Source organism: Falco peregrinus, chromosome 2 (genome assembly GCF_023634155.1).
Source record: "Falco peregrinus isolate bFalPer1 chromosome 2, bFalPer1.pri, whole genome shotgun sequence".
NCBI classification, from domain to species: Eukaryota; Metazoa; Chordata; class Aves; order Falconiformes; family Falconidae; genus Falco; species Falco peregrinus.
The window spans coordinates 6,622,879-6,635,326 of record NC_073722.1 but is presented as its reverse complement, the minus strand read 5'-3'; the positions used below and the strand labels follow the sequence as shown (position 1 = coordinate 6,635,326).

Here is a 12,448-nt window from a genome sequence, read left to right as displayed (position 1 = left end):
CATGCTCATGCTAGCTTTCCAGTACCTTAATAAGAGAGCGTGTTCACTCTTTTATTGTAAATAAAAGTGTGTATTGTAAATAAAAATGTAAAAGAGTGACGTCCAGCCTGATGTCCTACCAATTTCATGGGTTACAGACACAGTAAGGTGTGTTACTAAAGATTTAGATTTGGAATAACAAAACATAGCTTGCAAGCCCATTGTTTTTGCTGTTCTGCCTAAGATACAATGCTTGTATTTAGATACTAGTTTTTGTTGAGAGATTAAAAAGAAACAAACCAAAACCACAACCACAACCCCCCAAAAAAGGAGTTTTTGAGAGGGCTGTTTTTCTTGAGCAGAGAATTTACACAAGTACTAGGTATTTTGAAATTCTCTCTTGCACAGATAAAACAAATCGTTCAAGGAACCTTACTAGATTGAAGAGGGTGAGAAACTGCCACTATGCATAAAAGCATCCTCATCTGAACCCAAGTCCTCAGTTTTATGCTTTCCAGAAAGATAATGCCAATTATCTTAACCTTACAAAACGAGAGCAGTTGTGGTTTCCCAAGGTCACTTTCTACTACAGCCTGCTGATTTAAGCTTTACAACACAAATTTAAGAGTAATGTTCTGTTGAGTTTATAGATGTCTTCTGAGCTGAAATACTGAAAGATCCGGGGTATTAATTTTTGTGTCAGAAAGATCTTTTTCTGAAGACCTTGAAAATTAGGGTAACACTCAATAATTGATAACAGACAACATTCAGCATTTATCATTCAACACCTCAAGCTGATGATATCACATGCAGGGGCTTCTGCAAAAATCTAACTTCCTGCAGTTATTTTTTTTTTAATTGAAAAATGTAACAGGAACAGATACCAGCTGAATGCTCTCAGGTTAGATTTCAACTGATTTGAGAGTTTCAGTTTTTGTGGTTCTCTGTGTCCATCTTTTAAAGTGGTCATTCTAATATTTTAATCTTGCAATTGAAACAATTTCACAAACCGACATTCCTTCATCTTAATGAGTCCTGGAAAACAGGAAATGAAGGGTTCAAAGGAAGGGCAGACAACTACTGTAAATCACAAAGTGTATTCCCTCCAGAAAGTGATTATTTTAAAAACAAACCTGATCATCATTAAGAGATGTAATTATAACAGATTGTTTAAACCCTAATGATGTTGCTCTGAGGTAATCAGTCTTTATAATCCTATTCAGTGAAAAGAACTGTATTACCTTTGCAGCATGATGAAGTGAAACGCAGCTGACAAAACATAATAAATCAAGGAAAAAAAAAAAAAGACTCTCAGTTTTCAGGTAGGCCATTATAAAGGTCTACAGCTCAGGTACCCTAATTTACAGTGAACAGAGAGTCTGTCTCAGAAAATACTATTTTTTACTTTTATGCAGTACCATGTAAATATTTTTTTACCAAGCATGCAAACTCAATTATAAGACTATACTTTCATTCCAAGAGAAGCAGTAAAGCTATGTATATGGTAAACTGAATTAGAAAGCCACTATTTCAGATTATTTTTTTCTTTTTTGCTGAGGCACTTAAGGTTTCTATTTGTAAAGAAACAGTTTCAAGATTTGTTTTTACATTCATCATGGCTATCTTTTATCATATACGAATCAGGATTAAATGCCCAAGCAGCTGTGTTCTCCTTCTGTTGACAGTATAATAATGCCATAATAGTCTCTATGTCAAGCATTCTCAGTCTGTATTCTGACATTTGTTTGCAGAACCTATTGAAGATTAAATTTGCAGAATTTCAAATATGCTTTTGCAGACATAAAATGTCTAAATATACTGAATATTAACTGTGATCTTATCTAACCAGCTCTGCTGATATTAAACTCTGAAGAGTTTATGGGTTTTAATTACATATTTTAGTGCCATATTTTTTCTGTCTCTATCAATTAATCTCCAGCCATTTAAATAATTCTTGATTCTGCAACTAATCCAAAAAGATCTGACTCCCAAATAGAAACGTCTGCCTCAGTGGCAGTCTATTTTGAAGTTATTTGTGTTGACAAGGAGTTTAAGAAAGCTCGTATCAGATGCCACATTTAATTCATGGCGTGAAAGAAATCCAACACTTCAAACCGTAAGAGTCTTTCATCACATTTTCTTAGTTAAAATATTCTTTTTTTTGAGCTTGTCACATGTAGAGCTTGATTTTTAGCTGACATAAAGGTTGAACATTAAGATATGAGCTTTAATACCAGAAAAAAATTAGCTGGACATTTCTTTAATGTTTCAAATTACAGGCTAGAGGCTTATACTATAGTATGCTGCTAGAGTTAATGAAGTGTTTTACTTCATTGTAACAGCAAACATATGCCCATGTAATCTCTGGTGCTAACAACCTAAAGAGTTACAGGGCATAGGCGCCCTAGAATTACTGTGCCATGCTCATGGCAAAATAATTTGATGTACTAATTCCACATGAAATAAAATCCTGGATTGGTAACTTAATTAGAACCGCTTGTCAGTTAACAATAATTGCTCCTGACCTGAGGCTCAGTAGTACGTTTGTGAGCATCACACAAAAGATCCCATCAGTGTCCTTTATACCAACAGACCTTTTGTGCTGAATATGTACCCACTGGTGTAGCTGTGCTTTAAATGAAGTAGTTAAACCTTTATTATGAAATTAACTTTCTCCTTTGCAATAATGTGTATCACATCCCCTGTACTAATCTGGTTTAAGAAACAAAACAAAACAAAACAATTGCCCCTCCTGACCACTCCGCTGGTTACAAATGAGTTTTGGGGGCAGTGATGGCAAGCCCGAATAGCCACAATGTAATGAGCACGGCTGTGCCAACCTGGGCTCCCTGGGGCACCTGCTGCACAGAAATACTCCTTAGAAAACATCCTGAAAGCCTTACCTAGGCTTTGGTTAGAGGTTTGTTATGATGTCTGCAAAAAGTGGCCAAAAGCAATAGTTAATATTGTCCAGACCTTTCTTCCATATCATACTGATGACAACGGCAAACATCACCCTGCTTTTCTAGGTATAAAATGTTATGTTTGAAGGTGTAATAGATATTAGAGAAAAAAATACTCAGGGCAGGTAGGAATGCTGCAGACATTTCTGCTGTTAATGAAAAAAAAAAAAAAAAAGAAAAAGGGACAAAATACAGAACAGACATGCTTGATCATTTTGCCTGAATTCTGTTTTTTCCCATATCCTTCATCTGTTTTCTGTCTTGTGTGACTGTAAGCAATTTGGGGCAGAGGCCGATTTTCTTGCTTGGCACGGTCTTAGCAGACCTGAAATGCTACCGCGAAATGCATTACAGTAACACGAACAGAAAAATTAAGCACTGGAAACGGTTCCTACATATTTAATAAATTAAAATACCTCTTTTTAAAAGTCTTTCTGTTCTAATGCAAATCAGGTAAGTTCGACTTGCCTGAGGACAGAGCTGAAACAAAATAATACCGCGGGGCACCTGGTCTTCTGAGTTTTCACAACTACGAATACCACATTGGGTATGACCTCTTCACCTATCGGGGATGCTCATCTTCATACAGTCTTGCACTAAAAAGGCACGTTTCTGCCCTCCTCCATCTACACAAGAAGTAAAAGCATACCTGTATACCCAGTTTTACAAACACAGTTGAAGCTTCCTGGGAAATTCTGGCAGGCAGCGCCGTTTTTGCACGGGTTGCAAAGGCACTCGTTGATGTCCCTCTCACAGGCCATGCCAGTGAAGCCCTCTGGGCAACTGCACGAGAAGCCCCCCACCAAGTTGTGGCAAGTCCCGTCGTTGTGGCAGGGGGAAGGCAGGCACTCATTGATGTCCGTTTCGCACAGATTCCCATCGTACCCTGGCATGCACCTGCACACGAAGGGCCGGAGGGGCTCGTTGGCCACGATAATGACGGGGACACTCTCGCGGCTCTTCAGAGCCGGGCTCACCGCCAACCTCCTCAGGCAGCTCCCTCCATTCTGGCAGGGGCTCTGCAGGCACCAGTCGTGGTCCACGGCCTCGATCCGCACCCCGCTCTGGCGGAAGAGGACATCTTTAATGCTCTCAAAGAAGGTGGCCACGCCACTGGGATTCACGTACTGGTTGTTGCCACGTTTGACAGCCGCCATTAGGAAGGTGTGGTTGCTCTCCTCGTACAGCCCATAAAGCTGGACGGCAGTGCCGAGCCCCGTCAGCTGGGAGCTGGCGATGCGTAAGAAGTGGAGATAGTGATTTGTCAGGAAATCCCGCACGCTGTGGGCGCTCAGGCGGAGGAGGATGCTGTTGTCAATGGTGGCGTTGCTGAAGCCTGTGAAGAAAATCCGGACGCTGCTGGTGACGGCACCGTGCAACCCGTCATTGCTGAGGACGGCCAGGTCAAATGTGCCATCCGTGGACCTTGCCTGCGAGTGCAGGTCGCAGGTACCCCCGGGAATGCTGAAGAGGCTAGCAACTCCTGAGGTGAGGGAGCACTGGAAGCTGTCTAGGACATCTGGATCCTGTGGCTTTACATTGCCCAAAATTCCACCTGGGAAGAGGTTGCCATAGTAGTGAACAAAGATTTCTACTGTTCTGGGCTGAGACGGGTTGTCGTTTTGATCTATTACCCTGATCTGCACAGTTCCTGTGGAAGACATCTGAGGAACACCAGAGTCTCTTGTAATCACTGACAGGTAGAAATCACTGATTTGCTCCCTGTCAATCTCTCTCGTCGTTGTCAGCACGCCAGCGGTGCTAAGGCTGAAGTAGCTGGTTGCTGGGCCAGTGCTGAGCAAGTAATACGTAAAGGGACCTTGGTTTGGAGGCAGATCAGGATCAGATGACTGAAGCGTCATCACAAGAGTTCCCGCGCGGTTGTTCTCCATCACTTCTCCTTGGCTGGTGGACAAGGTAGGGCCATTGTCATTGATATCTTCCAAAGTGACCAATAAAGAGGCGCTTCCTGTAGCAGACGGCGTTCCCGAGTCGATGGCCAGCACAGACAGGTTGTACACAGGCAATGTTTCTCGATCCAGCTCTGCAGTGACCGTCACCTGTCCTGTCTGCGGGTTGATGGAAAAGGCGCTGTTGTCATTGCCAGACCCAATGAAGTAAGAAAACCGGCTCCAGCTCGGTACAGAATCTGAATCAAAGGCACTCACAAACGTCACATGGGTGCCTGGAGGAACGCCCTCGCTGATTCGTATATTGTAGGTTCCTAAGGTAAAAACAGGAGGATCGTTGGCATCCAGTATAGTGATATTAACAGTCACTTCATCTATATCTGCTCCGCGAATGCTCCCAAAATTTTTTGCTAGGACTTTCAAAGAGATTCGTTCTTCTTTTTCTCTGTCGAGAGGTCCTGAAACGTAGATCTGGCCGCTTTTCTCATCTATCTGGAAGCCTTTCTTTCTGCTGCTGCCAAAGATAAGGTAGTGGACTTCTCCATCAGTTCCCATATCACGATCACTTGCAAAAACTTCTCCTACAACAGTACCTTTGGAGGCTGCCTCAGAAACCTCAAAATAATAAAGCTTGGACACAAAACGGGGCACATATTCATTTGTCCCTTCTAACTGGATGTTGACACTAGCAAAGCTGCACCTCTCTTCATCTGGAACATTAAAAGCCTTGACTGTTAAATGGTAACTTTGTTTTGTTTCATAATCTAAAAAGCCCTGGGTGGTGATCGTTCCTGTATTGGGGTCAATGACAAAGAGGTCGCTATCTGAGGACTGAATAGCATATGCAACCACAGCGTTAGGTCCAGAGTCAGCATCAGTGGCATTTAAACAAATAACAGTTGTCCCACTGGGGGCATTTTCTAACACGTTGGGAAAGTAGTCCTCAGGGCTGAATGCTGGAGAATTATCATTCACATCAATGACATTAACAGTGACACTGCAGTAGCCTGTTCTGGCCACCCATCCTCCATCCGTGGCGGTAACAACTAGCTCATGCTTTTGGCATAACTCAAAATCAAGTGGTTTTGCTAGTGTCAGTGTACCGGTAGTTGTATTAATAGCAAAGATACCAGCCTCATTTCCAGAGGAAATATTATATCTGATTAACCCGTTCATAGCGGCATCTCTGTCTCTGGCTGAAACCGTCCGGACCACTGTACCAACAGAGTGACTCTCTGGGACAGTAACACTCATGCGGCTTTGAGAAAACTCAGGTGTATGGTAATTTTCCTCTGTTACTACTATTTCAACAGCTACCTCGGAGGAGAGTGGAGGATTACCTTTATCTTTTGCTTTCACTTTAAACAGAAAGTTTCTGTTCAAATCAGCCATTAGTGAAGATGACACAGAAATCCAGCCTGTACTCCTGTCCAGTCTGAACTTATTAGTTTTGCTTTCATCAGAGATAAAGTACTCCACTTCAGAATTCAAGCCAAAGTCTTTGTCATCCACCGCAGTAACTTTAATTAAGTTTGTGCCGACCCTCACATTCTTAGTAACAGGAGTAAAATATTTATGAGCGAGGAACAGTGGTGCGTTGTCGTTGCTGTCTACTATGTTAATGGTGACGGTTGTCTCGCTCATTAACGGAGGACTACCGCGGTCTGAAGAAGTAACGATGAAGCTGTGCCTATTAATGTTGACATTGCTTGAACCGCTGGAGTTCTGGTACCTTAAATATTGCTTGTTGAAAATTTCCCCTGTGGTCGCATTAATTCGGAAGAACTCAGACTGGGATTTTATGAAGTAGAAGACTTGACCGTTTGACCCTTCATCGGGATCGGTGGCTGAAACCTGGCTGACCTTCAACCCAATCCCAGGAAGCTCGGGACACTCCAGGTAATAGGATGGCTTTGTAAATCGTGGGGCGTTGTCATTGACATCCATGACAAATATGGTGACATCCGTGCTCACTGTCCACCCAGAGTCATGCGCAGAGACCCTGATCCTGTAGCGGTCTGTGTCCTCCCTGTTTAATGGTCTGCTGATGGTGATGTCCCCGGTGCTGGGATTTATGGTGAATGGGAGACTTGTATCCCTTATGGAGTACCTGCTGACCGCGTTCACTCCAATGTCTTCATCTGACGTTGTGACTTGGGTTACTGTAAAACCCAGAGGTGCATTTTCAGGCACGGAGGCACTGAATATCTGGGAAAACCTTGGAGCATTGTCATTTTCATCTAAAATATTAATGATAACTTTGACGGTTGTGCTCTGGAGCGGGGTGCCTTTATCCGAAGCTTTTATGGTTAGTGTGTATCGAGACAATTTCTCCCTGTCCAAGGGCCTGATGCTTCTGATCTCACCAGTGGCTCGATTGATACTGAAACTATTTTCTGTATTGCCCTCGATTATTTCGTAATTTAGCTGTCCATTTAGACCACTGTCCCTGTCGACTGCAGCCACCGTCAGTATCTTCCGTGGGGACAGGTTCTCCACTATTTCTGCAATGAAGGGATCTTGCTTAAACTCTGGCGCGTTATCATTGACATCTATCACCGTCACTTCCAGTTTCTTATACGAGGAAAAGGGAGGAAAGCCTGTATCTCTGGCCTCGATCCAAACCACGTATTTCTGTATGGCTTCAAAATCTAAAGCCCGCCCAACAGAAAGCTGTCCTGTCACCTGGTCCACCAGGAAGGTGCTGCCCAGGTTACCACTGGCGATGTAGTAAGACAAGGAGCCTCCTCTGGCTGAAGATCCGGAGACGGTGGTGACAAGCGTACCGACTGCTTGGTTTTCAGGAAATGTGAAGGTCTCCTGATCCGCTTGAACACGAGGAAATTCTGCTCTGTTCACAAACCTCACGGTGACAGTTGTAGAGTCTGTCTTGGGGTACCGGCCGCCGTCCCTAACATGAACAGAAATGGTGACTTCGGACTCTCCTGCCAGTGGGTTTGCAGCCAGGATCGCCCCCCTCGCTGGATCAATGTGGAATTTCTCGGAGTTTTTCCCCACAAGTGAATAATGGAGCTCAGCATTGGAGCCGGCATCTGCATCGGTGACAGTCACAGCGAACACGAATGAGCCTGAAACAGAGGAGAAAGTTAGGGCGGTTCTTTAATGAATGCACCGATTGCGGGAAACATGATACCAGCTTTTCGCTCAGAAGCATGTCTTGCAGCAGTACGCTCTTCCTTAGGCTGCACTGAAAATGAACTGCTTTTTTCACAAGATGGTAAGTTCAACAAGGGGTAAGTGAGTTTATGAGCCTGCAAGACACGCACACAGCCAAAAAGTCTGGGTTTAAAAAGTAGGTCACTGCATTCAGAGAAATGCATGTACAAGATGTCAGTGGCTGCAGACTCATCTGCACTGGAAAATGGACCTGCAAGTGTTTGCAAGTCTACCATCCCATTTCTAGAACATTCACATTATGAAAGCCATAAATCTAATAATATTAAATGTTATTTTGATTTTATTAAATTACTCATAGTTTATTATCCATGTAAAAAAACAAAAACAAAACCAAAAAAAAACCCCAAACAAAACAACCCAAACCCACCTGGAATTCAACAACTATTAAGGTTATGTAAATGAACAGGCAGCATTCATGGACATTTACCCTACACACCCAACTTCCCTTGCAGCCCCTTTTCCTCCTATTCCCTAGATGCTGCTCCTTCATCCCTAACAGCTCCTTGCTTCTGATTTTGTAAAAGTATTTTGAGGACAGTAACTAATGGGGACTACGTTTTTAAAAGCATGCTGATCCTCTGAGACAGAGTAAAATCATGTAGAAAACTATTGCACACTAGTGCAATAACATGAATATACTATGTTTCAGGTCTTTTGAATTTATGCTTTGCATACAAGTTTAACTATAGGGACACCATTTGCATCATCTTCTATATCTGCAAGGAGAATCCAGGGTGCTCTTTTGTACCAACTTTACAGATCTAATGCACGGCACGTCTTTCAAATTTGACACTGTCCAACTGATTTGCAGAACACTCTGTTGATGTTTCACTGGTACTGAAATTTAGAAAATACCCACTTCTGTATAAAAGTCATGTTGTTTTTGACCTCTTAAGGCAAAATCATTTACAGGCAGGAATGACTTTGACAGCATCCCCTTAAAGCTGTACTTCATGTCACCGTTTGTCATGTGCAATGATTTGTACTCCAGGGCATGGCATATTTAGATAAGAACAGTATTCAAACCCCTGTGAGAAATGGGACAGGAAAAAAATTAAGATTTTTACTTCAGTTAAACTATATTATTATTATTATTACTAGTAACTCCCCCTTTTAAACTTGATTAAAAAATAACAAAGAAATTAAGCTTTTTATTTCAAAATGTACACTAGATATTCTGTGATTGGAATAAAAGCAAAAGTCTTGATCATGTTATGAGGGTTTGTTCTTTTTCTTGGAATTGTCAGATGCTACATTGGACTGCAATAAAGTTGTTGTTTGGGTTTTTTTGGTTTTTTTTAATGGATGTCATGCCTGCTAGTAACATCATTGTCAACAGCCTTTCAAAATAATGTGAAAAGATACTGACATTTCCTTTTAAACAACAGTGACTATCAACTGTGGAAGCTGCAAATACAAAAGCACATGCATCCCTAGGTTTTTGCTAAGTTAGAACCAGAGCAAACATAGCTTAGCCGTTCTATATGTTTTTAGCTATAACGGGTTTCAAACAAAAAGCACCCAAGAAGATATTGCCAGAAAACCTTTAAATTGAGTTAAACCTGTGTGCACTCCTCATTAAAAGCATTTAAAGAAGCACTCCAAAAACAACTGCACAAAGGCACTGTGCCCTGGCCAGAATACACAAAGATTCACCAATGCAATAATAAAATAATTTCATAACGCTGTTCTGGAAACATGGCAGAAATGTAAACAGATTCATTCTTCCATAAAAAGGAGAAGTATTTGCAATTGTTTATAATTTAGAGAGAAAACTCAAAACATGGAAATAAGCCCCCTTTTTTTTTTTTTCTTTCTAAAAGAAAAAATTGTTTTGTAAACCACTTGTCTTGGAAACCTTTCTATAGGCATCACATTTCCATGTATGTGTATGCATCTGAAAACACACAGCGTTGCCAACTTCCACAGCCAACCACTCTGACTGCAGTTTGGTGAATCTGTGGTAATACAGTGATCATATAAAATCCTTTTACTGTTTTGAGATAGTGGAGGTCCTGGTATTAGTCCATTAAAAGAAAATACATCTCAAAATAGCAGAATCTCTCAGTAAATTCTCTCCATCAACATGCAAATGCCCACGTTCTGCTTTCTTACCCTTTGCAATGCCAATTCTGCAAATAAAAAAAATATTAGTATTTTGAACTTACCTAATTCTAATGTATTTATTTACCAAGCTTGTTTGAACATAAACTGAATCAGGAATTAGCTCCTACATTGAGTGAAGTCATTTTAATTTGGGTGTAGGTTCCACAAAAGGAAGCTTGCTGCTTGACTTTTATTTTATTTTACTTCACTACTTGGCTCAAGGAAAGGCAACACCATTAACGTCTGATATAGATATGGCCTTTTTGGAAGAGGTTTACAAAATCCTCTTTAAGAATTCTTCAGTCTGGAAAAAGAAAATCTACATGCAGGGGAGACTTTCAGAGGGAAAAAAAGAGGCCATTGCCCTCTTGACTCTGGCAAAACAGTTTAGTAACTTGTTTGAGTGGGTGCTCATTTAGACTATGTCTTCTTTACATAACTGCAGGAAAAGAATTGAATTTGGATGGAAGGAACAAACTAAAAAAAAAAACAACAAAACACATTGCTAAATTGCGGGTGATATATTGACCCTCGCCATTATTCATTCCCATGCAACATGAAGATAACGAAACCTGGAAAACAGCTGCAGAGGAACATTTCAGAAACATTTCTTGTGACACAGCTTTGCATTTTCATTAAGACGCTTGTGCAGTCTGAAGTATCCCAAGCACTGCTACTGATCAGGTTACCTGAAGTGGTAGGTGATGGGACATGGGTGACATAGGGGTGGTGTTGAAATTTGGGCGGGTTGTCATTCACATCGGCGACGGAGACAAGCACGCTGGTGGAACTGGAGAGAGCCCTGGGGAAGCCCCCATCACTTGCCACCACCACCAAAGTGTAGTTCTCTCTTGCCTCTCGATCGAGGAGAGCACTGGTGATGATTTGTCCTGTTGATGGGTTGATTGTGAATTGCGAATTGCCACCGGTAAGCCTGTAGCTGTTTGAAAGAAAAAACAAGGAACAAAAATTTGATTAGCATTTCATAAGGCAACCTGCTGTCTTAAGATAATAACAATTTTCTATACACTTCAGACCACCATGCCGATGGGTATCAGCACACGGATTTTTGTCTAACTGTCCATCTGTGTTCACATTTTTTCTCTTCCATATTTTGAGACCTGTCATAAATGACATTTCTGGGGATTTCCAAGCGTAGTTGCTTAACGCAGATAGATTTCTAATAGATGAGAAGCAGACTGAACCTTAGTACATTTGGAAGTACAGGTGGCCATGCCCCCAAAATTGCCTGCTGGAGACATCCTCTAGTACCGATTTCCCTGGGCTAATGCATTAAGTGCTATTCCAAGAAGCTGACATAGCTGTTACCTGAATCTGCAGAATATAATCAGAAAAAAATACTATTTTCTGAAATAAAAGGATGAAAATTTTACAAAATAATACGAGGATGTATAACTCATATTGTTTGCTGATCCTGAGCTAAGTTTTGCCATTCAAGACTTCAATGTTAATCTACAGTAACATAGCAAATTAGTAGCCACGTTAACAGAGCTACGTTAACAGGATAATTGGGACCAGAATTTCACCCTTGATTGGTGTATATGTACCTGCACGCATCTGTTGAGTGTGTGCAAAAATGTGATTTGATAAGAACTGATCGTGTGCTTACTGCAGTGCATCATATGAGCTACCTCTGGCTTATTAGCACAGTGAACTCGCCCCTCTCTCTTCCAATGCTCACCCAGCTTGTGTTCATACAGAACGGATCTCAAAGAAACGTGAAGCACTGGGCCATATTTTTAAAGGCAATTGGTTAATATTACATTTTTAGTTAATACAGATAACGGGTTTTCTACAAAACAAAACAAAACCTGGCTAAAATGAACTATTTCCATATCCCATATTATAACCCCGACCAAAACCAGCACAGCTGTGATTAGCATGGTTCTTTCAGAGAAGCCTGGTACAGCACAGCAGCAGCTTTTTTTGAGGTCTATGGTTCTATAAAAGATTCAGAAGAAAATGGCTTTTATGAAAGAGAGTAATGTTCCTATCTTCGCCTTTTAAAATCAGAGCAGGTTATGACAGAAATAATAACACTGGCCAGAAGCTTTACCTAGAGGACTGATAGCCAGCCTGCGTAATAAGCTGTGGCAACTTCTCCTGTTCAGTCATTAATCTCTACAGAATGCCATGAGCAGACTTTAATTGCTTAATTATGATATAATATGATGGCCATATGTAATTATCCTCCAGCCACAGCAATGTGCATCTAGGGTGGAAAGAATAAGGGCAAAGCCTAAAGCAGCAGTTAAATCTCCCTAAATACGA

At 41.4% G+C, this 12,448-nt stretch overlaps 1 protein-coding gene across 1 annotated transcript in view; it reads right to left on the bottom strand.

The window, feature by feature from the left end:
* The window catches only part of FAT4 (FAT atypical cadherin 4), a 151,275-nt gene that overhangs the window by 26,082 nt on the left and 112,745 nt on the right, over positions 1-12,448 (bottom strand). The window contains 2 exon segments of the mRNA XM_005238547.3: positions 3,592-7,941; positions 10,846-11,096. Coding sequence (XP_005238604.2) covers positions 3,592-7,941; positions 10,846-11,096 — 4,601 coding nt within the window.